We start from the raw sequence: 26371 nt of genomic DNA, 5'->3' as shown, positions 1-26371 counted from the left end.
CCAGGACACCTGGCCCAAACCAGCCAAAGGGGTATTCCATACCACAGCACATCATGCCCAGGATAGAAACTAAGGGAAGGCAGCCAGGAGGCCCAGATCGCTGCTCGCATCAGGCTGGGTATCATTCACTGGGTGATGAGCATTTGTATTCTCTTCCCTTGTTATTTCCCTTATCATTATTGGTGGTAGCAGTAGTGGTTTGTGTTATACCTTAGTTACTAAACTGTTCTTGTCTCAACCTGTGGGAGTTACATTCTTTCCATTCTCCTCCCCATCCCTCCAGGAGAGGGGGGCAATGAGGGGGGGGAGTGAGTGAGTGGCTGTGTGGTTCTGCATTACCAGCTTGGCTTAAGCCATGACAAGGCATAGTGCATTGCACCAATCTTTAACTAACCCAATTCAGATTAGACCCCAAACAGTTCATTTAAAAAAGAGCCAAACCAGACCAAGTGCTTTCTAAGGAAAAACTAAACAGTGAAGTATATGAGGTCAGTGTAAACATTTTCTTTAATATCACTGAATTTAGAAATCCAAGTCTTCGGTGGGTTTCAAATAAATAATCAATTTAAGTAAGTGTTTATATATAAAGGGAGCTCTAAAAGCAGCAGTGCACAGGTCACAGTTCCTCCCTGCTAACACATCCCCAGACAGAGAATGTACAGTAGGTAGTGCACACTGGAAAGAACAATCACAACACACAGCACACTTGCCATCTTCAACAAAACCATTGAGTATGATGTTGGAGAGGGGGAAGAAGCAAAGGGAGGCAGGCACTGCCCTTTAAAGCACCACTATTTTCCCCATAGCGTATTTACCAGCATAATACAAATAAGAAGCTTGGAAATACAGGTCAGCTTTCTGCTTCCAAAACCCACTCTCAAAGTTTAACACAGCAGTGCTCCGATACAGAAACTGTATTTCTCAAACTGACATTGCAGCATAACATGCCACCCCCATCCCAATTGGTCTCTACTCAGGGATACTTACTCTAATGTTTGAATTCCTCTCCAGTAACTGCAGAGGTAATCCAAAAAGCTTAAAGATGGGTAAGAGTTGTTGGGTTTTGTAGATCCCAGCCCAGACCAAGACATGACAGGCTTCAAGCAGGTGTATGATTACCCAGCAGATTATCTGGTGTCTTACATCACTAATAACACCTTCCAAAAGTAAAAATTCTTGCTCCAAGTCAAAACTTGCTTTTCTTAAATGACTCCAATTATTCTGCTGTAAAAATATGCCCGATGTGAAATTCCACACCTCAAAACAAGAAGATTTAACAATCCAGGAAGACCAACAGAAGAACAATTAGAAAGACGCCACAAATTCACATGCAAAGAAATTCCTATAAATTGTTTTCTTCAAGTGCCTGTTTCACCAACATATTTCCTCTCCGCAGACAGGGGTAGGGCAATCCATCACTTTGGTTCAACATGCAATTGATCTGTGTATGCACTGCTGTCCTTACCATAGAAGCACATAACCTACTAGCATAAATTCCTCAACACCACTAACTTGCTCTTTTCCTTCTCCATTTCCAGTATACCTGAAGAACAGTTATGCCTCTCTCTGCTACAAGTCAACAAAAACCCCTATGTAATACTGCTGTGTACCTACTGAATAAATATGACAGGAGTTAAAGGATTGTTTCAATTGCTAGCTTGGCTTTGGCAACACACTAATTGTACTAACACCCACTGTATACTTCACACATTTGAGTAGGGGCCACTGCAACGTTTAACAGATACAAAATAAATCTTAGATTCCTAGAACTGTCAGTACACAGGATTCCCAAGTTGGTCTGGATATAGGAGCAGGATAATCAATTTTCAAGGAAAGCCACATAGTCAGTCAATCTGGCCAACTGCTGTTCGTTCGGAATTGGTGGAACTGGAGCAGATTCTACAAAGATAAAACAAAGGCATCATTAATAAAATTAAGAAAACAAATCCATCTGCAATACCAGCCATTACAATAGCAAGGAAGACATTAAATGCAGACTGTTAAACAGTCTTATGGGGACATAGCTTAACTGCATTTCCTGCCTATGCAGCTTTAGCTGACATAACTTTTCTGTTATCTGCAACCTTAAGTAATGCAAGAGTTACTAACAGCAAAGAAGCTAAAATACAAGTTCCACCTATCAGCAGTTTGTTCCATATACTGGAGTCTGAATGATGAAGACTGATAGCCCTTCCACTTGACAACAACAGCTCCTGAAGGTTTTCAGTTGCTCCTTTCCTTACAAGTTGCCATACTGAAGATGGCAAATAAATCCATAGGGCTACCTTACTAACAAAACACAGCAAAGTACTGAATGGGATGAAAGAGAAAAGAGTGCACATGATGCAGATCATTATACAGATGCTAGCACACCTGAGATTACAGCTTAACAAGAGGTTGGAAGACAAGCGAGATCATCTCCAGGGAGATGATTAAAAATGAGAAACTGAAAAATAGCAGAAGTTGTATTTAGTCTTCCTGAAGAGCTAACAGAGCAGGATTCAGGATGTATGTAAGTGGACATACTGCTTAGGGCTGTCAGGATGTGACAGAGAAGGCTGACAATCAGAATGCTTTTAAAAAGCAAGAACCCAGCTCTTGAAATGGCCTTGGAATTAAGCCTGTATATTTAAGATACTTTTGGCCACTATTAGACACAGCAAGCCACCAATTTAGATCTGCTGTCACTACTCTGAACAGAGACCAGTGTTTTGAGAATCAGCATGACATAACATACTACACACCTCAATCCACTGTTGAGCACTCAAGAAAAATCACAAGATACATTCTACAGAAGTGCCACATCATGCAAGAGCAATGAGCTTTGTGAAGCATTTGCCTTCATGTCAAAGGTTTTGTCTTATAGGGGCTGTCTGCCTCCGCTTTGGCATCTGCTCCCTACTTCTGCTCCCACTTCAACTGGAAGCGAGAATCTCAGGCACTCCTCAAGGTGTGAGGGAAAGAGAAGACAGAGGGAGAAACATGTTCATGTAGCACCTGACTGAGGTGGGGTGTTTTTGAGGGAGAAATGACAACATTCACTTCTCCAGGACTCAATTCCCATTTTGTGGTGCTGGTAAAACTGTATTTATATTCATCATGCAAGTTCAGATATATGCACACAGATTATTAAACAGAACATACCTGATGAAGGAATAAATCTGTTAAAGGAAGCTTCCAGCACACCTGAAGAAAAAAAAAAAACAACCACAGAAGTGAGCTCAGTGGACCAACTCTGAACAATTCTAACAGAGCAAGCCAAAACTGAATGAAAAGGTAATTAAAATGAAGCCCGTTCATTTATCCTATTTTACTTCACAACTAAAAAGCAGAATAGTCAAGGCTTAGCTAGTTAGACATGTAGCTTTAAAATAGATGACAACCTCCTGCCTCTTTCTTTTGCCTCAATAGTAGTTCTTACACTCACTTTTGGGAAAGAACCACATGTAACTAGTTCTCAGTACTTGCCAACACTACATATGCTGCAACCAGTTCATACAAAACCTGATCACGTACAAAAGCTCAGGGCTCTGGTTGGTATGTGCCCCTAGGGATAAATTTCAACACCTTCCCTGGCACATGTTTATTGTGATCTTCTGGGCTCCAAACTCCTAAAAACTCTGCCCATACAAACAATGTATTTTCTTAGGCTAATAGATGCTGCCTTTTGGATATGCTGTATGTAGCTTCTTATTCCAGAGCTGTGCTGTGCAGTTTAAGAGCAGTCATTTAGTCTGCTTTCATAGCTTAATTTTATCTTTGCCATAGCCAGCCATAGAGACAGCTTTAGCATAAAAAAAAAAACCAAACCAAAAGAAACAAGCATTTCTGAAGCCTGAGCTTTGCAGGAACAGACACTATTATCAATACCACAATGTCAGTGGGGAAAAGATCCAATAGAACAAAGTTTAAAAAAAAATTACACCAAGGACTGGAGCTCCTCAGAGCACAAAGATCCACAAGATACCTGCCCAAAGAAGTTCTGCTTCTCCTGAAAAACTCCCTAGGTTCAAACTGGTACATGTTTTAATCATCTTTATTAGATTAAGCCATGCCCCTTGAGGTCATCCAACTTACATTCCACTGCAGCAGAGGAGGAGCAGGAGAAATCATAGCTTATCCTGTCTGTGTTTGTTTAAAACAGTTAATTTGAGAATGTAGTTTAATCCAAACTACTTATAACCCCAAACCAAATCCACTACTTTGTACTTCCTACACCTATAAGCATTCCATGTAAGCAGCATAAGCCCCCATAAAAGAATCTAAGAAAATATTATGCATATTTTTAATTAAAAACATCTAATTACTAGAAAACACTAAACTCAACATCTAATCAAGTAAGAGCTCCACCTACCTGGCTTTTTAGGCATTACCATACGAGTTGAAAAGTCTGCTTGCCAGCCCTGTTCTAATACACCTGAAAAGGCATTTTTACATTAGTAAGAACGAGTGTCCTGTAAAATTGCTAGAAATGTAAAACAAAGATGCACATTAAGACCAGTAGAAAAGTATCTCAGTTCACTGCCTACATGTTGTAATTCCAAGGCATACTACTTATGAAAATGCTTATATTTAGACATGTAGTTCTACAAGTAATATCATGAAAGTAGTAACACATGGAACTAGCTTAATCCACTACCTTCACTCTTCTCTCGCCACAGAACTGCTTTAACACTTCCACATACATAAGGGAAGATAACCAGTGGTAACTAGTAGCAAACCCCCCCCAAACAAAACACCCAAAACCAAGACATATTTCTCTATTCACTGCCTCATCCCATCACTTCTCTTTACAAGTCTCTGAACTTGTACAAATGTTTATTTCCCATCACTCGCAGCTCTCTGATCTCAATCATATGTAGAAACACTATTCAGTGAATAAACACAAAGTACCTTTCACAGCTTCTTCTACAGGAAGCCCGACAAAAGCTGCAAAATCATCTGCAACTATTGAGGTATATGCCTGAGAAACCAGTCCAAAGGCTCGTTTCCTAGTTGCATCTAAGGAGAGAGAAACACTGTAAGGCAGATTTCCATAGCTAGAAAAACCTAACGCTTTTTGTTCCATTTCTATTACTACCACCCTTAAAGCCAGCACTTGAAAAGCTCCCCCTCCCTTCCCACTATTCACTGAAGTGCCACAGGCAGAGATAACAGCTTGCTCTATGCCAGGAGAAAAAACCCTCAGTGACCCCATTCAACTTCCAAATGCAGTTTGCAGCATCTTGGGTACTACCACCAGTATGTAAACCCATTTAGGAAACTCTGCTTCTCATGGCAGCCTCCATTTGCAATGAGCTTGTGTATCAAAAAGTTAGAAATAGGAAAAAAAAGGGAAAAAGAAGAAAAAAAAAACAACAATGAGTTAAAGCAGATGTGGCCAAAAAGGCATTCATAGTTTGACACCAAGGCATCTAAGAAAATCCCAGTTTCTGAAGCTACAGAGAATGTTGCAGCAACACACCTTAGAAGGACTTAGAAGTCTGTCCTGCCCTCTAGAAGCAGGACTTTGCATCTTACACAGTTTATAAAACATTCGTCTAAACAGACATTTAAAAGAAAACCCTTTACGTAAGTGTCACAAGGTTCTCAGATACCAAACCAAGTTCCCTAGATTAGGTAGAAGTCTGATCGAACTGCATAACTGGTGGTCTGTTTTGCTATTACAGAACATAGTATATGAAATTCCAATACAACAATCACATACACAGCCCTAATGAAAACGATTCAACTTGAACAAATAAGTTATTGCAATGAAATTTTTATTCACACCTGGTACCTAAAGTCCCAGTAAGTAAAACCTACAACAACCTGACAACAACCTTCCTCACCACTTGTGATTTTTCATAATAAGTAGTCATTTATCTACTTGTCTGTTTGTGTTTGAGCACACAGAAATAATTTAAGGCAACATATAAATAGTTGCTTGCTACCTTCAGGAGCTCAATTTGTACCTCTAAGTGCTTCCATGATTGGTTGGATGGTCTCAGACCACTGATGTGCACTGATTGTTGTATAGATTCCTGGGAAGTCTCTCTGCCAGATTCTTTGTCCCACTGACCAAACTGCACCAAGCTCAGCATTTGCCTGTTGTGAGAAAAACAACCAAACCCAACAAAAAGTTAACCCAGACCAGTGCATTCTCTACAGTGACCATACTGTATAAGCAAATTTCCACTTCCTTTCCCCACTGCAAGAGAATATCGCAACTCAAAGACAAACAGAAAAACATAAATCTTGTTCTAGCATATATCACTGCTGCAAGCTCCCTGATCCATCCTCTGCCATGATGTTATCACCCACATAAGCAAAGTCTGCTCATATCAGTTATACCAATCCAGGCTAACATGACCAGCTAAAACAATCATGGAGAGAAATCTGCCCTCAGGATACTGACTGGAATTGCAAAAAAGATAGGCACAGCTTATTTTCTGCTTAGAGAGATGCTTGCCTCTTCAGTAGAGGCTTTCTAAGCTGCAGAGGCTGTTTGCACAGTGCAGACAATTTTCAGCTTGCAAAGTCTTGCAATCTTGACAACAGGTCATGCTTAATACAGTGACACTACAGTCACTACAAGTGCTCTCCCACTACTGGCTTTAAGTTTTATTATATTTAGCTGAATCTGAAAATGCATCTTTGATCCAAATGCAGTGCAAAACAAGTGCCTTCAGGAAGTTAATCAATTTGAAGATGCATCTTAGTTTAGATCACTTTTTGCAGCATAAGGTATCCTGCACCCTCATGTGGAACATGGCCTCATCCCAGAGCCAGATCAATTGCTTTCCTCCAGCTGACTACACTTCAGCATGAAGCTTTCTACTAAAAACTCTACAGGCTTACTGAATTCTGTTGCACCAGATTGTGAAGAGGCAAGATGAGCAACAAGAAAATGTTAATACCATTATGCCACCTGCTGGGAAAGCAGTTTATAGCACAGAGCTAAGCCCAAGGCTACTTCCCAAACACAATCACTGAGGGAAAAGTGTCACTATTAGCAAACTTACATGAAACTGGTCTAGTATCAAATGGCATTTTATGCATTACTTACAGTTTTGATAGCAGAAGGGATTCTTTTCCAAAGATAGCGTGCATTATTCCTAAAACAAAGTTAAAAATACTTCTCAGTAAGCAAATGTTTGCTACAAAGAGACACCAAAAGCTTTGTTCAGACACTGTTAAGTCATCTCAGTGCTTTAAAATATTTCCTACATCTAGTGAAGTAGAACAACAATGTTACTCTCAAGCAAACAATATGACTACCATAATAAAACCAATAGTTCATTAACTGCCTCATTCAGCACAGTTCAGAAAAGGTTCATTATTCACCTGCCCTGGGCAGCATTTCACAGAGGTTACTTTTGCAGTTGTATTTTTAGAATAGCTGCATTTTTGATGAAGACACGTACAAACAGTGACTTATGAATAGTGTGTTGTGGTTTAGACCCAGCTGGTCAATGAGCCCCTTCTTCCCCTCCTCAGGCAGGATTGGGAGCAGAATCAAAAGAATGTAAAGCCCACCAGTTGCAATAAGAACAATTTAAAGTACAGTGCAACAATATTACTACTACTGATAATAATGATTAGGTAAATTACAAGGGGAGAGAATATAAAACTAAAATGGGAAAGGAAAAAAAACAACAATTTTGCACAATAAAATTGCTCACAAAGATTCAAAATGCCAAACAGAGAAAAACACAAATCTAAAACTTTAAATCCATGTGAACCAAGGTTACCTACATCAGTTTCAGCATTCTCAGGGATTTTGTCCTGAAAAAATATATTATCTACAATGCAAAAAACCCCCAAACCACTCCAGTCTTCAAATCCCCAGACCAATCCTTACTTGGGCTTGATAATCAAACACAGTAATATCATTTATTCTGCCTGAATAAATACTCAGCAATTTCTCTGTAAAATCCTAAACACAGTAAATCAAGTTCATACAGGGCCATGTAATATACCACCAGACTGAATTCAAAGGATTACAGCTTCATGCAGATTCAGCTCATTCACACCAACAGTATCCCTCATTTTTACCATGGACAGTTTAGAGTTTTCCTGCTGTAATTTAAACTCAAGCAGCAGCATGCAATGCTACTCAAAACAAATGCAGCCTTGAAAAGCTACAAATCAACATGCTGAAGTGCCCAACACTTTCCAAAGGAGCCAATTTCACTATTTAAGGATCTTTTATCCTAAAGCCAGCCTTCTCAAAAGGTGGGTAAGAGCAAAGGAGAGTAATTTTCCTGACAGAACAAATGGTAAATAAGACTTAACTCTGGGAACAACGTAAAAAAACAAACCAAAAACCTCAACAGTCCTGCCTACATGCATTTTGCTAGTCACACAACCCATTCCTAATATCCTGGCATTTTGCAAGTCACACAACCCATTCCTAATATCCTGGCAACTGCAGCTCAAACTAATAGCAACAAGTTCAGTATCTGAAGTGAAACATTAAGTGAAACACTTACATGTCGTTATGCAACAGGTACAAAGCTAGCAGTTGGCCATAAACAAGGGGGGTTGCAATTCCTCCAGGGGCCTAAAAAAAAACACATACAAAGAAGTTGGTTATATATTTTAAGTGTGGTATCTTACAAAATACAGCAGGAAGCCAAGTTTAATGGAAACTGAACACTCCAAGACAATCTTTTCTTTTCCCCACATCACATAATAGGTCTGGACAAACTGTCAAAGTTGCTGTGTTGTATCAGTGCAGCTGTATCTTACAATGAAGAGATTACTTGCATATGCCAGAAGTTTTACTTAGTAAACTTTGTTTTGCTGCATGAAAACATAAGGTTACATCTTTCATTACTCCAGTGTTCTAGCTTACAACCATGGAAGTGGTAACCACCTAACTTTACAGTTCCTTACAAACAGCTGGTTTTAGACACCATTATCTTGAGCCAAACTTCAGCTCAGTTCAGGGCATTCCACCAGAGTAAAGCTTCTTTGCTCACTTGAACTGCCCTTCTTTAGAACCTAAACTAAGATTTGGCACTTGCTACACTCCAGCCAGGCTTCATAAACCAAGCAAGTAGAGAAAAATTAATTATAATAAAGTTACAAAATTTTGAAAGTCTACAATAATTTAAAAGCTGAAGAGATTTCCAGTAGTTTTTTTAGCAATTTATCAAAATACAGTGCAGAAAGGACTCACAGGAAGCCAGTTATGCAGCTATTTAATTACATGTATGATAGATAGGCTCATTTGAACTAAAAGGAGGTGATTAGCTGTGTCATGGAGCATGGCTGCAGAAGCAAAGCCCAAAGCCAACTGGGAGCCATCCCTGACACTCAGAACTGAGCCTGACAGAACCCTGCAACCCCCTCATAAGAGCCAAAAGGCAGCCAAAGCTATTGCAAGTCAGGTTCAAACAGCTTGCCCAAACTTAAGTATCAGACACTGTTTGAAGCTTGTCAATCTGAATGGAAACACAAAGGTAACTCCATTTATAGAAACGTGGTGTGTAAGAACCAACATTCCCTCATGAGGAGCTATTAGTGACTGTTAACACATGCTGTGATCATAGGAGTAACACCATCTCATCTAAGCATCCCTCTACCCACACTTCCTTAATAGACGCCTTAGCGACAAGTGCTGTACTGGTGTGCTACTCTGAAGGATGGAAACACACACACCTTCAAAGCAAGCACTGAACAGCTCCCAGCAAGAAGGGGGAGCCACTCTCAACTCTCCCCAGAGGTACAAGGGTACTCTTTCTGCTTCTCTATACCCAAGTGCCCGTCACTTGAGGCAGCAGGCAGCTCATATTTTCAGCACAACAATCTCCCTCCAGCTCCACAGCACTCTTCTGCAAAGCTCTCGGCATACCAAGAAGCTACAGCACCATGCTGAGAACATGAGAGGCACCTGGGCTCTGCACTGTAACTCCCAACTGAAGCTTGATGACACACATGGTAAGTAGGGACCCCTCCCATCTAAGGATTATATTTTCCACTGCAAAGCTCTGATTTGTCAACACCAAAGTTCTGCTATTGTAAATGATCACATACTTGAACCACTGTCTCCCTTCAGTTGCTAGGGCATCAACACCTGGAAATCAGAATCACTAAAGAGTGCACAAAAGAGGAAGAACCCAAATTTTCCCTTATTTCAATCCTCCCCATTAGGATGTGAGATTTTCACATTTCAGAAAGCACTGGGAGCTCTGCAAGCCGAGAAAGGGTCTGTGGATATCACCCAGGAAGTGCTATCAGCATTAACATGGTGCTGCTTGGAACAGCTGAGGGACCTGGGGGTTTAGTCTGGAGAAGGTTCAGGGGGGACCTTATCACTCCCTACAACTGCCTGACAGGAGGATGGAGCCAGGAGGGCCTGGGCTCTGCTCCCAAGGAGCAAGGGGTGGGACAAGAGGAAATGGGCTCAAGCTGAACTCTCTTGCACACAAGCCTCCAAAAAGACCCGAGTAATCATACTAAAATGTTCTCATTTATCTACAGTCTGTGATTTTCCAACTACTTTTTGGCAGGCTTCTGCACCAAACCCACACCAACCTCAAACACACGCACAGGCAGATCACCACAAACATCTCTCCTTGCAGCACCAGGGTATGCTCCCAAAACAGCACTTTCACAGAATCAACCAGGTTGGAAAAGCCCTTTAAGCTCATCCAGTCCAACCACTCCCCAGCACTGCCAAGGCCACCACTAACCCATGGCACTGAGGCCTCGTCTCCACGGTGTGTGAGCACTTGCAGGGACGGTGACTCCAGCCCTGCCCTGGGCAGCCTGTTCCAATGCCTGAGCACCCTGTGGGGAAGGCATTGTTCCTCAGCTCCATCTAAACCTGCCCTGGTGCAGCTTGAGGCCGTTTTCTCTTGTCCCATCCCTTGTTCCTTGGGAGCAGAGCCCAGCCCCTCCTGGCTCCAACCTCCTGTCAGGCAGTTGTAGGGAGCGATAAGGTCCCCCCTGCGCCTTCTCTTCTCCAGACTGAACCCCCCAGGTCCCTCAGCCGTTCCCCATCACACTTGTGCTCCAGGCCCTGCACCAGCTCCACTGCCCCTCTCCGGCCCCGCTCCAGCACCTCAATGTCTCTCACAGTGCGGGTTTTCCAGCCAGAACTCCCCAGTCACGGAGGCCGCCGCTACCGTCGCCCCTGACCCCACCGCCACCACTCTGGCGCGACACCGAGCCCCGAGGCCTTCCCATGGCCTCAGGAACCCCTCGCACCTCGAGCTCCTGCGTCTCGCACTGCTCCAGCAGCCGCCGGAAGCCGCCAGCGCTCTCCGCCATCACCGCCACCGGCATCTTCCCGCCCGCCAGCACCGCCGCACCTCAAGAGGCGCCCGCGCGGCTACGTCACTTCCGACGCCACCAAGCACGTACTTCCGCGCGCCAGCCGCTCTAGCCCCTGTTCCGTGACCCTGGAGGACCGCGGGGGGGGGGGGGGGGGGCAGGGGCGTGGCTTACGTCGGGGGCGTGGTCAAAGGGCGTGGTCACTGTTTTGGCGCGCCGGGCGGGGGTGGGCTGTGGTTAGCACGTGTGTGATAACGAGCGGGTCGGTTGTACCGTGTTCACCCCGCGTTATCTCTCTCTGTTCCTGTGCGATAAACGCATCACGTTAAGGTGTCTGTATGTATGTATCACATACCACGTGATGCATGACATACATACATATCACATATCACATGATGTGTGACATACACCCTTTATTGCACATTACATGTGCAATATAACATACCATCTCTATGAGTACATGCACCCACCAAAACAGCACATAGTACGCCAACATGGGGTATAACTCTATTTTACAGGTGGGGCCACTCTTCTTCTGCACCCTCCTGTGACTCCATTTCCCATCCTCACAGGGCTGTACCAGGACCCCCCAGTCCCACCTCCCATCAGGTGATGTATTTATGACTTGGAGGGGTTTGAACATGCTTACAGCATGGAGTGCATCCTTGGAAAGCAGGAGGATTGTCACCAGATCTTTGCAATCAGAGACACAGAAGGAAACTTTCCTTTTCTTAGAGCAAACCTACCTGGGGCTTTGTTTCCTGCAAATCCTTGCTTTCCAATACAACCAATGTGCTCTCCACCGCAGCCCCACATCTCTTGAACAGAGCCTGACCCCAGTGCTCCCCCACAATCTTTCACCCCCAGGGTCACCCCAGACACCATCCCCCAAATCAGTTATTCTTCATATTCAACCAGAGACCCCTACAGCCCTTTACAAGAGTTCCCTCAAGCTGTGCTCAAGAGCTGCATGATCTTGCTGCTAAATTAGGGTTGCCCTGTATAAGCCTGACCTGGCTCCAGCAAGGTGCTCTGGAGGTGAAGCCCATGCTTTTGGGCTGGAAACAGGAAAGCACAGAGATGCTCAGCCCCTCGATGATGCTGCATAAAGAAAGGTTGGCATAAAGCCTGACCCTGTTGCCAGGGAGTCTCCGTGCTCCAGGAGAGGTCATGGCTATGGAAAAATTAAAATGACCTGTGTTCTCTTTGGGATTTGCCCAGAGGAGAGCATTGTCCTCACCTTTTGTTCTGCTTTCCAATTATCTCACGCCTTTTTGGAAGGCAATAGGGAGAACAAAGCGGGTGGCAGCTTATGATGGTGCCAGTGGGAGACCTTTCCTTAGCACTGTGGGGTTGGGGTCAGAGCATCCTGATGCCCATCACAGAGCATGTCGATTTGGGAAGGCTTCATCTTATGGTGGGATGTCATGGGGCTGCACTCCTTCATCCCGCTGCTATCCTTCTCCCTGGTGCCAGGAGGGAAAGTACGAGCCCTGGCACCGCAGGCTGTGCTGGTCCCCTGTGAATGCTCGCGCTCTCTGCGAGTGATCGTTTCAGTTGGGGAATCAGCAGTGAAATGGAGCAGACAAGAGGGTTCCACAAGAGGGCACTGTCTGCAAGAGAAACAAACGGGAGCGGGGACGTGGCCACCGCCAAACATCCCACTGTCCCTTCCAGGGGAGAAACTCCCATTTGAGCCCAGTTAGGTTTTTATATAGATATATATGTTTTATATATATTATTATAGTATAATAATATATATTATATATAATTTGATATAACATATATATATAATTATATTTCTTTTGCAGGATTTCATTAAGCTGTTGGGACAACAATCAAATCCAAATCTCCCCTCTTTCACTTTAAAGCCATTCCCCCGTGTCCTGTCCCTACAGGCCCTTGTATAAAGTCCAACTTTGTCTCCTCCCTGCGCATGAGTTGCAAACCCTGTGATTGCAGGAGCTGGGGATGCTGCCAGAGTGGCTCAGCAGGGTCTTCAGACCCCTTCCTTGCCCCGTAAGCACAGAGGAAACCAAGCATCACGGCCGGGAGCTCAACCCTTTGGCCTCTCCTGCTTCTCTGGCTTGAACAAGAATGATTTCCACACCATCACCACACAGTTTTGCTCGGCCCTGGGGCAGAGGGTGGTTGCAGAGGGCTTTAACAAGTGCCTCTGCAGTGAGCCAGGAGATGCCGTCTGCCAGGGATGGACAAAGAGCCCAAGTACTTGCTTCAGGAGTGCCTGCACCCCAACACCATCACATCCCCCACTACATGCAGATAAGAGTACAGCCTGTCACAAGCAGAAGCCATCAAGCTGCGTGGCTGAGGCTGATGTCCCATTGCCCTGTCAGCACCATCTTTATCCCATGAAGAACAGCTTCTGATGAAGTGAAAAGTTCCTTCAAAACAGTGATGGATTCAGCCCAAACCTGCCTTTTACAGTGACTGAGACCACTGAGCTATCACCCTGGGGAATCATGGGACCATTTATGTTAGTTGGGAGCTTCTCTTCCATTAAGGCACCAAAAGAAGAGGCCAGACTTGGAAAACAGCTGAGCACGTTGGGAAATCTGTCCCCCTGGCAAAGCCAACCACATTAAATTAATGGGAAAGCTCCTTGACTTGAAAGGATCCTGATTTCCCTTCAGCTCACAGGCTTGAAAGGCACTTTAGGACATGGCTGCCAGCTGTTGCAGATGTGTAAACTTAATGTGATCTTTATTCAGCTCCTGGTGAGGATGGCATGAAAATCTCAGCAACTCATTTGTTCCTTGCATGGGCTTTAATAGAGCGATGAAATGGATTCCAGTTCTGCTCTCCTCGCCAGTCCCGATGAGCTTCGGTTGTTTCCAGAGGCATTTCCAAGAAAGATTAGCAGAGATGTTGTGGCAGGGCTTTATTTTCCCATTTCTTTCCATGTGCTGCCTCTGATGTGGAGGTACCCTCTGGAAAGATGATTGCAAGAAGGTTTCCCTTTCTCATCTGCTTCAAAAGCTTTGCAGGGGAACAAAAGAATCGTGATGGGGAAAATAAGATGTAATGTGGTGATATGGAACAATAGGAGAGTTAATTTAATGTGAAAGGTAAAGAAAACGGTGCTAAAGGGTCAAGTTGAAACTCTCCACACCCTTCCCCATCCCCTCAGCCCCCTGATTTATAGTGACTGTGCCTGACCTGAGCAAAGGCTGTATCTAAATACATGATTTCCTTCCATGACATCAAAGCTCATTTGACACCAGCCATCAAAGGGGACAAATGCCTCGATTATAGGAGCTGCGCTCAGCAGAAAGGAAATGGGGAACGGCTGATGGGAAATTAACATTTCTTTCCCCCAAACAATTAGTTTTTATTGTTCCATTTTGATGGGGGCATTGGTTTCAACTCCCATAAACAAGATCACTGGGATAGAACTTCTTTTTTTTTGCCTTCCTCATCCTTATTTCATCACTTAAACCCAAGGCCTCAGTTATACGGCTTTTACTGCGGCATGGTGCTATAATCAAAGGGAAAACCCTTAAACAGGGAGCCTGGGGAGCTTGTGGGGTGTGCAGGAGACCACAGAAGCTGTGGCAAAGTGACTGCTGTGGTGTGAGGTGCTGAGAGGTATTCACCCACTGGTCCTTGCCTATGGGCTCTATGTCCTTCTTCTACCGCTCTGGATCAAATCCATCCCTGAGATGGATTTGGGATCAGCTGAGCCCCTTTCTCTGCACCCTGAACACCTCCATCCACCTCCTCTTGCTTTCCCTAGGAATTAACGTGAGCAATGGCTTCTGCCCGCACGTCTGGAGGCAAAGATTGCCCTCCTGTAATCTGCCAAGGGGGAAAGAGACTCCGTGTGTGTTTAACCACATTGTTTTTATGACTTTTGAGGCATGTCTCTGCATTTTCCTGTTTTTGCTTTGTTCTATAGGATCCTCAGCCAAGTTTCGGTCCCCTCCCTGGCTCCTGAGCCAGCAGTTCTTGGTCTCTGCATAGTTTAATCCTCTACGGCAGAGACCTTGGGTACCTTTTAGCAATGCAACGCAATGCTGCTTCCCCTTGCTGTTCTCCCACCAAGGTGCTCCCTCATGGAAATCCCTAAAATGGTCCAGATCGGGGAGAGGGTAATGAGAGAGGGTCCCAGTCCAGTGTGGGGTGTTTTCTAGTATCAAGCATTCAGCATGGGACATTTGAGGGGGATCGAGTGGGAGGATCCCAGGCCAAACACGGGGTGTTTGGGGGATGGAGTGGAGGGACCTTGGTCTAATAAAGGGGGTTTGGGAGATGGATCGGGGGGTCCCTGGTTCAAGCTATGAGTTGGTGGGGAGAGGATGTCCCTGGTGAAGTAGGGAGCATTTAGGGGATGAAGTGGGGAGTCCCTGTTCTAGCTGGGGCACTTGAGGGATGGGGCATCCCTGCAGGCTTCAGCCCCTCTCCAACCGATGCCCTTCTCAGCAGGATGGGATGCACAGGGCATCCTCGGGGTGCTGCTCACACTGTGAGCCTGGGGGCTTCCTTGGGGCCCCATGGCCTCCTTTGGCCTCCCACCTTATACTGGGGCTGGCTGGGGGCATAGCTCTGCCTGTGAGATGGGATGTGCCTCCCATGCCAGGGAAGGAGATGCTCCTGCATCCCCATCCTAACAGGATCAGATGCATTGCCATGTCCCTTGAGGCACGCTTTGAAATCCACTAAGGTCCTTTAATCTCACACGTTAGAAAGGCACCTGTTTGACTGCAAAGCCACAGGGACACTGGGCCAGGGCTTGGGTGAAAGTAATAAAGACACAATTAGAGGCGGGCTTTGATGTCGGGAGGTAAAGGAGCTCAGGCAGCTGTGCCAAAGCCTCTCCCGCAGCCGCCCTCCTGCTCCGGTATCATCTTAACAAAGAGGATCTTGTGTCCGTGATGCCCTGTTATGGTTCTCCCAGCCTGTGGCCACCTGTCCTGCCCTCCACCACTGAGTGCTGCCCCCAGGCTCCCTGCCCCAGCGCAGGGGCGCAAATCCGATTTCACGGCCCCGACGCTTGCTGAGCGCTGCCGGGCTTTGCTCTCCATCACCCAGGACCCGCGCTGCAATGGGCTCTTTGTTCCCCCAGCCCTGCTGCCAACAGCTGGATTCCACATCTAGCTGTGCCGGGATGCAGGCAAGGGAGAGCAGAGGCAGCCAGGATGGGGGTCTCCACGTGGGACATCACATGCACATCCCTGGGGACACAGGGAGAGATGCTTCCCATTCTGTATAGGAGAGAAGCCCACGCTTCATCAGATCTGCATCCCCTACAAAGACGCTGTTAGCTTAAGAGCTGGCCCAGAGATTGAGGATTAAGGCTTCTTCTGAGGAGATGCTTCTGTGAGACTGGAAGAGGAAATATGTCACTTGTTTGCTCTTTGATTTCTACGGATCAGTTCAAACCTGCATCCTATGAGCAGGCTCAAAAAGCCATGGTACCATAACATGGTACCATCACTTCCAGGGGCTGTAGAAATTGCTAGATCAGCCCCTTGGTATCTCTGTGTATGGAAGGAGCAAGAGTGAGATGCTGACGCCCTGCCGCACGCAGCAGTTTGCTGTCCATTTTCAATGCTAACTTTTCCCTCTAAGCCTTTCCAAGGTTCTATAGTTAACCTTGCAGCCCCTGGGCTCTTAGGGCCCCCAGCATCCCAGGCTGTCATCACTGGGTCCTTAGGCAAACCCTGCTTTGCAGCTCCACTACTATGATTCACACCAAAGACTCCTTATTCCCCTATTAACTATACTATCTCCACATTCACTGTCCAGGGCTGCAAGGAGATGCTCTTTCCAAACCTGTGGTGAGACAGCAGAGAGGAAATGGAAGTCGTATTCAATGCCTTTAGCAGCAGAGGTGGGGCACTGGTGGTCCAAGAAGGTGCGCTTGTCTCTCCCTGTGCCCTGGAAAGCCTGAGTATTGCTCTGTACCAGCAATACACCCAGGTCTGTTAGACCTGGAATAACTGGAACACTAGGTATTGCATTGCTCCTGAAGTGTGCTCCAGGCAGCATTTCCTAAGTAAAACCCCCAACCCATTGTCTTTCTTTTGTTTTCAAGGAAAAGAAAGGGAATCGAAGAGGGATTCCCTTCTTTTTCAAGACAGGCAGAGAGCAGGGACAGCTGAGAACTGAAATCCTTTCTTCACCTGCCAAACACAGCAAGCAGAGCTACCTTTGATGCAAGCATTTCTGCTGAGGGCTTGGGGTTTCTCTTTTGGCTTGAAGGGCTTCCTGAGAGCACTGCCAGTGGAAAACAGCCACTCAAAACGAAACAGAAAGTTGTTGTTTCCCCTCCTTTGTATAAGCTTAGCAAATTACAGCTAAACCCACACATCCTGGGTTCTCTGAATGCCACCATTGCTGGGAAAGGCTCCCCTTGCACCAGTCTGTGCTTTGTCACTCTGATGTGGTTTAGCCCAGCAATGTCATACCCATCATACCTTAGTTCTGACAAAGCCTGTTTGGAGATGGCAATGAAACTGCCACCATTACAGATGCACACGCTCCCCTGACGGGGATTGCTTTCCGTGCCTCCCATCCTGTTCTCCTCCCTCTTCACACACTTCCCTTCACAGTTATTGGCACTTAAATGCCCTGAACAGGCAATTTCTTCATCAAAAAGGTGTTTAAATGTGAGCTGAAGCTGCTTTGAATTGTGTCCGGGGGCCGGACATGGCAGGACAGACCAGCCCCACGTCTGCTCAGGATAATATCCTCTGGAAGCTCTTCTCAGGGTGGAACATTTTGGGATGCACCCAGCGCCTCCATATTCCACTGAACTATTTAATGTAAGCCACAGGGCCATTTATTCTGTAAGAACACTGCACTTTCATCAGCCATTTATTTACAGCACATGGCATTCCTCACGTGCATGACCTGCTGGCAAGCAGAGGAGGAGGCTATTGATTTTGGAGCCTTGTCTTATTTACACTAACCATAGAGCAGGGACCCATAAAATCACTGGTGAGGGGAGCAGAGCCAGTCCATGGGCTCTGACAACAGAGCCATTAGAAGGGCCTGCACATCCCTCCCCCATAAACATGTGGTATGAGTGGCCCTGGGAGCAAATCTGATGTAGGTGGGTCTTTTTGTCACGCACATCCCACATGGGAGCTATGTGAGGGGCACAGAGCCATCGGCCCCACAGCACCCGTCCCCATCACCTTAACCCCACATGGTGTGCAAAGCTGGGGAGAGGAGGTGCATGCACATCTCAGGGATGCACATCCCTCAGGAGGGATGCAGCACATGGAAAACACTGGCTTGGGGATGAAAAAGAAGGGTCAATCCCATGTTGGTTTGTTTGGCATGTCAGGTTTCCTAACTGTGCCTCAGTTTACCCCTCTGCAAAGCGGGATGGGCCTGCTTTGCACAGAGCCCAGTAGACAAAAGGATGCAATGCAAATGCTCGCCAGCACCATCAGAAACTTGCGACTACTTCATTCCATCTGCAAATACTCATCATTCTGCTTTATGAGGAGAAAACTTGAGATTTAGGAGTTGTTTTACAGGATGCATTTCTCTCTGTGGCACCCTGAAGTGCTCTCAGGGAACCCTGAGACACCAAACATCTGGGCACAGCAACAAACAATAAGAAACAACAGTACATTCATTGTTTAGCAGCCCTTTATAATTCAGCCAATGGTTTTTAAATAAACTGATGGAAAATAATGGGAATTTCAGGCCCTGGAACCCATTATTCCCGCATGCCAAATCTGATGCTGCTTAGTGCGACAAAGACCCCGAAGTTAATGAAATTCCTGCCTGCACAAACTTTTATCCTGCTGTTCAGTAAAACAACTTGTGCATCAAAAAGCACCATCACTCAAGCTGTTAAAATGCCTTCTGTGGAAAGGGAGGCAAAGGAGCAGGAGGAATAGATTTGTTAAATGACACATAAGCAGTGCTATATATTTAATATATGCCTATATTAGGTTACCGGAGGTTGTTGAGTTTAAAGCATGAGGGTGAACTGATCAACTGCTGTGCCAGCAATTGAAGTCTCCTGTTTGAATGGGAGTCTGACGAATGTTAACTGATTTCCATGTAAGATACCCATCCATCACCCACCACGCCTGGAAAAGCTCCATTTGCTGTAAAAACATGTTCCATTGACAACCGAATGCAGAAATAATTGAATCTTTACAAAGCCCCCCAAAGGAACTTGCTTTCTTTAAGAGCACATTTCAGATGGCAGCATCCACCTAGTTCCCAACATTCCCAATAATCTCCCTGTTCGATGAAAGGTCTGCTTTGCAGAAGAGGAGCTTTGCAGAGAACAACCCTTCCAGCAGGCCCTAATTAAGTTCTGCTTTGTCCTGATGAAGCACATTTCTAGAGCTGGGTTTCCAAACCCTGTGCATCGGCTCCAGCTTCTCTCCAAGTGGTTGGAAAACGCCCTCGGAGGGCTGGTGTGCACCGATTCCTTTTGGAAGCCCTCATAGGTGATAGACACTGATTCCTGACAATGTGCCCTGCTCTGTCCCAGGGGACAGGTGGGACCAATCTCTCCTTTCTCTGTTGGATAGGAGTTAAAAGCCCGGGCGTGTGGATCTTGAGCTCAGTTCATTCCAGCTCCCACCCCTCCTTCAAGTATTTTTTAAGGAATTTAGCTGGAATTTACTTCCAAGGTCACTTGGGCGCAGTGCCTGTGAGTAATCCTACCCCGGCTGGCTGGGAATGCTGGTGTCATTTATCATTTTCCCCTCTCTTATTTATAGAGCCGATTACAGAACTGCTTCCAGTGCCAAGGGCTCCCTCCAAGTCCATGGGGCTGTGCCAGTTTCCCCCCCAGAGGGGGTGAGGGAGGTGACATAACCCCAGCACATCCCCACAAGGACCCGTTGATGTAGGGAGCCACCTCCTGCATTGAAAAGGCAACGCAGGAGGCGGGCAGTATCCAGCATCACCAGGTTGTAAGCACATGCCTGACCCTTAATGAAGCGCAGGGATTTACACCCATGCCCGTGTGCTTTATGAACAGAGGTGTGCTCACGCAAGCCTGGATCTGGGCTCAGAGGTGACGTAAAGGCACTCGCTGCATGGGTAAGATTGAGGTGAGGGTGCCCAGGAGGCTGTGAAATTGAAGTTTCTTGGGAAGAAAGACATTTTCCCTGGAGAATGCTGGTCTGTGTTGAGCAAAAAGCCACAGAAAGTGGTTTGGACTGAAGGTTTAAGGGGGGTTTCTTGGAAGAAATCACTTTTTCTCCTGCTGCTCCACTGACATAAGCACAGAGGGCTCACTGCATTTCTTCTTCCCATTTAACGTCATTGGAACTGTCACTTCCAAGTCCATGCCTTGGAATATCCCAGTGCTGTGCAGTCCCGGGTCACTGGGATCTCCAGGCACCCCAGCACTGCCCTGTTACACTTCACGCCTGTCCTGCAGCTCGGAAAATACGAGCTGTTGAGCAGGGGCAGATGGAAAAACACCCGCAGGAGGGTGGTCACTTGATGTCTTTAACACCTGCAGAGGCCCCAGCCTGGAGGGAAGAACTCCTTGTGCCGTTCCTGGGCAGTTGGAGCATGCCTGGGATCACGGCACCTCCATCTCCAGCACATCGTAATTTTGGGGTGGGTTTAAGGTCTTTCTGCCATCTTCTCCATCACCTCTGAAACCACCTAAGGCTGACACTGAGCAGTCCTCTTGGGGACTGATCTCAAAAAGCAGAGGGAGGCCCCTCAGGTGATGGGAGATCAGAGATCACCATCCCCCACGTGTCCCAGAGGGAAGAATAAAAGCTGGACAAATGCCTCCTTCAGCACTTGTGCAGGAGGTGGCTCTCATGGGAGCCCAGGGCTGCTCCAATGGGACCAGGGACAGCCCTGATAGAAACCTGAGGGCCAGCTCACCCAGCCCAGGCTCCCCATGCACCAAACCCTCTTTTGCCTCAAACAAGCCCACACATGTGCTTGTTTTCGCAGCGCCTCAGTTGACTCCTCCATAGGGATGGCACAGTTGCCCCTTCCTTCACGTTTGCCAGCAAGATTGAGGGTTTGTTAAGTCCTTGGGAGCTCAGCATGCAGGTGAGCCCCGGGTTAGGTTCAGTCCAATCCTGAGGCTAACTCAGACATGAGTCAGAAAACCCCTCAAAGGAAGGCAAGAAGATGGGTCCGTGTTTAGGTATCAACAGTTGCTGGTGCTGCTTCTCCCTGGAGCTGTGGGCCCCAGTCACCTCCAGCCTGCATCAGGCCCCAGGCATGGCAGGAATGCCTCAGCTTGCACCGACCACAAGATGCTTCAACCCGGATGTCAGTGCCTGCTGTGAAGGCAGGGGCCGAGCTCGCTTGCATCAACCAAAGGTGAGGTGGCCAAGTGATGGAAATCAGTGCTTTGTTCTCCAGCTCCGCAGGTGGGGGGGACTGCGTGCAAAGGATCATAGTGAGGGCTGACACCAGCCAATGCCCCTGACCCGCTGCCAAGAGCTCGACTGAGGAAAATGTTTGTTTCATCTCAGTCTGAGAACACAGGGGATTTAGTCTCTGTGTCCAACACCTCACACCTGAATCCAGCATCTTCTTTAGCAGGGAAGAGGGAGGAAATGAGTCCCATGGTGAGTCCTTACCAGGGCTGACACACCAGGTCCTTCTGGGGACGGACGGACGGACGTATTGTAACCATTTGCTGCGCATCCTCCACTGGTCTTGGCTCTCAGTGCAAATGTGGGCACCTCTGGGTAGTGCTCAAGTGCTGGTGAGGAGTGCTCTTAGGGATGCAGTGTCCGGGGAATCCCCTAGTACCGCTTCCTCAAGACCTGTCCTGCTCCTTACTGGCACCAAGGGACAACATTTTCACCTCTTCCTCTAGGTACCACCTGAGTCCTCCACAAACACCGACACATGTAGGTGTGAAGCCTCACAGAGCACAGCACAAAACTGGAAATACAGCTGCAAAAAAACACATGTCAGCATAAACCTGAAACCTTCCTCCACTCCCAGCATTTTCCTGTAGTTTCTGAATCTGTCCCCAAGCACTGGCCTACCTGAACCAACCCCATCCCTGGGTTTCTGTTCCCTGCTTCCCCTTGACACTTACTGAACATGAAGAAAGCCTGGAGCCCTCTCCTGCTGTTTTCCCTCTTACCCAGGGCTGTGCCTGCCTTGGAAAGGCAAATGGAGCCCCTTATTGTCTGCCTGGTTCTCCCTGGCTGTGCAGAGCCCCAGCCATGGGACAGGCTGCAGCGAAGGAGCTGACTCTGGAGGACTGTGCAAGCTGTTATCTCACAAGTGGCTGTTTTGCCTTGCTCCCTTTTGAAACCAGGGAGCACATGTAGCATTTAACGAACCAGATGTCTGGCTCTGTGCTCGGGCCATTCCGTCCCTGCCCTCCCCATCACATGTGGCCTTGGGGTAGTGTTGGGGGTTCATGACCTTGCAGATGCTCTGGGCAAACGTGGTCCAGGGAAGCAGAAGGGAAGGACGGAGAGGGATGGATGCAGGAAAGGGGTCAACACTCCAGGTCCTCCCTGCCTCACATGTGGTGGCTAAGCATTCATTACCCTATAGGCCTCGGGGAGGGGGGGGGGGGGAAAGGGCTCAATCTCACAAGGACTTAGAGGTGAAGCAACCAGGTACCACACTGCATCTGTACATGAAGGTATGAGCTGTAGTCAGGATGTTTCATACCTGCACTGAGAGACATCAGTGTTCAAACACTGGGAGAGCCTCCAGAAAGGGCAGAAATGAAGGTACTCATAGAGGTGCTGGGGAGCATCAGGATCATGGATGAGGCCCTTCTCTGGTTATCTCCCCTGCTCTTCCGTTGCTGTTGAGCTCCACCTCCCATCACAGGCACCTCTGACTGCAGCCAGGCAAAGCCCCATCCTCAGGCCAGGTGTCCAGGGCTCCCCATCCTGCCTCTCCTCTGTGCTCCCTGACAGGCGTGCTGGGAAAAACCCACTGACCCTTCACATTCCCTGTGGTGCCCCAGGCCCCGAAAGACAGAACCTGGTGTTCCCTGAACAGCATGTTCCTTGGATCCGGGTCATCCCTGGTCTGTCCCAGTCTGTCCCAGATTCATGAAGTGGGTCCAGAAAGGGGCCAGCATGAGAAGCAGCTGAGCAGGCGAGTTTCCAGAGCAGTGCAGCTGGGAAAGGTTTATTTTGCTAAGCTGCTACTGTCCCAGGGTTATTAAAGACACACTTGGAGCATTAGCCCCTATTAAGCCATGCTGGTAAAACACGCAATGGGCCAAGAATCACAGCAAAGCCAGAAAGAAATGCTCTTTTTTTTGCTTAGTAAGCCTCAGAAAGACACCCCATTGCCCCAGGAGCTGCTTCATCTCGGACTCATCACTGATCCCAGCACCCCCAGCAGTCCACTGCAGAGACCATGCCTTGCTGCCTGGATGGCTTGGCCCCACGTTCCCAGCAAGGGGCAGCCCCACAAGCGCTGCGCTGGGGATTTCAGTCCCTGGCACCAGCCTGCACTGTCCATGGATTCAAATCATCATCAGGCTTTAATCAATGTCACTCAGTCCCGGCCAGGATTTGTCCATCAGGAAACAGCATCCCCTCCCGCTGCGTGACTCACAGTGGTGCTGAGCACAGCATGATCCACCCTGGGAAACCCCTTCACCAGCTGCAGCATCCCCTGGGACTCTCAGCTGGGACCCCGCAGAGGCACTGACTGCACTGATGGACCTGACAAGGAGAGGAACCTGTGTTCATGGGGCTGCCTTATCTGCTGCAGGCAGCGGGAAGCTCCCGATGCTGAGGCCACCGCAACCCATGGTCCTGTGGCTGCCGTCACAAGCCTCCTGGGTCATTTTTTATGTGCTGGGTTGGGACACGCTGGGCTAGCTCCCCTCGGGCCCAAATCTACAGCTTTGATTCAAAAGCTTATCAGTGCAGGGTATTTATAAACCCTGTGCATGGGGCTGCTGCTGCCTTCACCCTGAGCAACTCTTGGTTCTCTGCTCGGCTATGCTTGTACAAACACTTGGGTACCTTATTAACTGCGAGAGATTCAAAGCAAAGAGCAGGTATCAGCCCCTGAGTTCAGCAGGAAGCTTCCTCTGATAACCCCTGTATTATTTTATGTTCTAATCAGCTTGTTTCCCAGCTCAAGCACCTCCTACAGCCTAACCCAGCGTAACAACAAGAGTAAGTACAACCCTTTATCTCCATGGAACACGTGTTTTGAATCCTTATTTCTCAAGTATCTTCAAGAGCATGTGCTCTCCTGCGGCTTTTGTATTAGCTGAGGGCTGGACAAAGCACATCCACCACAGTTCAAATCCAGAAACAAACAACTGTATGAGGCCAGACACTGCAGGAGCAAATCCTCAGATGATGGATACTTTTGGACCAGGATGGTGATGCAGGCAGACAAGCAGGCACATAATATATACAGAGCCACAAGCTTTTGAGAGCAAGAAAATGAGTGCTGGACAACACAATGTATGTTAGGGGCCTGCGTCATGCAAGGAACACCAATCCCACTGCAGGAAAGTAACACTATAACCACAAGAGAGCAGCCATTCACCCCACATTTCAAAGAGTGAGCCTGAGAAAAGCCCCTCAGGTAAATATATCCACTGCCAACAATGGGTACGTGTAAATACATGCAGGGATTAAAGGTAAGTCTTTCTGTCTATATATAATAGCTTCAGAAACCACTTTGTTTTCTTGTTCTTGTCCTCTCCATGCTTCATTCATTGCCTTTTCTTCTCACTTTCTTTTTAGTGCCTAATGCAATGGGGCTCCATCACTGCCCTTACCAACACAGCAATCAGGAAGCCTTTTCTTTGGTAAGAATAGAGGAATATTAAGCATTTTACCATTGCTGTTTCAGTACATCATATTCCCTTTTTCACTACATTCCTTAAGAAAAAGCCAACATCAAGCACTGGGGGTGCGTAGGAGACAGCATCTGTTCCCAGCCTTCCATCTGGCCATGGTGGCTGGTAGAACATCCTGCTCCCACCCTCACGGCGGGGAAAAAGACATTGCAGGAGCTGGCCCAGCCCCAAATGTAACTTTGGAACCAAGTGAAGAGACTCCTGTAAATGAAATTTAGGGGAGAAGCTGCCTCTGAGTCAGTCCTGGCAGAGACAAATCCACCTCCGAAAGGGCTTTTTCCCCTGTGTTTTCCTTCTGGCATCCTGCTAATATGACAGCAATTAAAGGCCCTGAGAACTGGATGGAAACAATTTGGGAAGGTCTCTATTAGGTTTGCTCTCATTAGCACTCCAGGCTGGTTTTCCATCTGCTAATTGACAGCTGCCTTCCACATGCAGTGTCCAAACAGAAAAGCCCCGAGGCATTATACCCAGGTAACATGAACCGGGGCCGTCTCATTGGACTTGTGAAGGAGCACAAGGGAGGCAGTCACACGAGCCCACCGTGGCCAAGCTGATGTCAAGCAGCTCCGATGCTGGGGATGGCAAAGCAGTTAAGGTGGGATGTGCACGAGGAATTGGGACATGCCAGGTCTTCCTGCCACCTGCACTTGGAGCATCATTTGCATCCACAGAGAAGAAGGGATGCCCTCAGCGCTCAGAGGGGTTTGGAGCAGCAGCAGCACCAAGCACGGCTCCAGGCATTTGCTGCCTGCCTGGGGCTGTCAGGGCAAGTCTTACTGTGCTGACAAGGGCTGTGACCACTCTCTGGACTTGCCCTCCCTTGGGGAAACTGCAAGAGCCCTCCAAAGCCAAAGGATTCCACCTACAAAGCAGGCCCAGGGGTTTGGGTTCCAGTCCTTTGGGTTCCTCTAACCTGGAAGCAATGATGCTTCACCCATCCCCACTGCCTCGTGCCCAAAAAAACATAGCATTTGCCAAAAAAAGAGCCCACCCAGCAGTAAGGTAGACAGCCCCCTGAGGCAGACCCAGCTTTTCTTGGTCACCTGGGAAAATCAGGGCAATTCTTGTGCTGAAAGTCAATCAAGTCAGTTAGAATCCTAGCTTTAGCAAGACAGCAGTGGAAGAAGGTCCATCTAATGAATCACTGCCACCACTGCACAGGGAGACAAAGGAGAAGAGACAAATGAGAGGCCCTTTCTGGCATACCCTTTAACTGCTGGAGTGCTGCCTACGGGTGTCACAGATGCTCTTTCTTGTTATGAGAAAAACATAGGATTACCCTAAACACAGCCAAGAGATGAA

At 47.2% G+C, this 26371-nt stretch overlaps 1 protein-coding gene across 1 annotated transcript; it reads right to left on the bottom strand.

The window, feature by feature from the left end:
- Positions 1–489: 489 nt before the first annotated feature.
- COPS8 (COP9 signalosome subunit 8) lies at positions 490–23985 on the bottom strand. The gene is made up of 9 exons (XM_061460322.1): positions 23982–23985; positions 11200–11291; positions 8475–8545; positions 7049–7097; positions 5955–6087; positions 4894–5001; positions 4355–4417; positions 3145–3186; positions 490–1899 (listed from the first exon to the last, which is right to left on the bottom strand). The coding sequence occupies exons 2-9, from the start codon at positions 11275–11277 to the stop codon at positions 1820–1822; spliced, it is 624 nt and encodes a 207-aa protein (XP_061316306.1). The 5' UTR covers positions 11278–11291; positions 23982–23985; the 3' UTR covers positions 490–1819.
- Between the last annotated feature and the right edge of the window lie 2386 nt (positions 23986–26371).

The sequence above is a fragment of the Pezoporus flaviventris genome, unplaced genomic scaffold, assembly GCF_033815535.1.
Source record: "Pezoporus flaviventris isolate CSIRO_AGI_PZ_B2104156 unplaced genomic scaffold, CSIRO_AGI_Pfla_v1 ptg000001l, whole genome shotgun sequence".
NCBI lineage: Eukaryota > Metazoa > Chordata > Aves > Psittaciformes > Psittacidae > Pezoporus > Pezoporus flaviventris.
Note: the sequence above shows the minus strand (reverse complement) of the source record. Positions and strands in the feature narration are given on the sequence as shown.

Bases quoted from the DNA above. Each gene is read 5' to 3' on its own strand.
- COPS8 (XM_061460322.1), bottom strand. From the start codon at position 11,277: ATGCCGGTGGCGGTGATGGCGGAGAGCGCTGGCGGCTTCCGGCGGCTG. The intron at 6,088-7,048 runs GTAAGTAATGCA...TTCTCACAACAG, and splicing joins TCCCTTCTGCTATCAAAACT to GCAAATGCTGAGCTTGGTGC. The intron at 1,900-3,144 runs GTATGTTCTGTT...TTATCTTTGTAG, and splicing joins CAGATTTATTCCTTCATCAG to AATCTGCTCCAGTTCCACCA.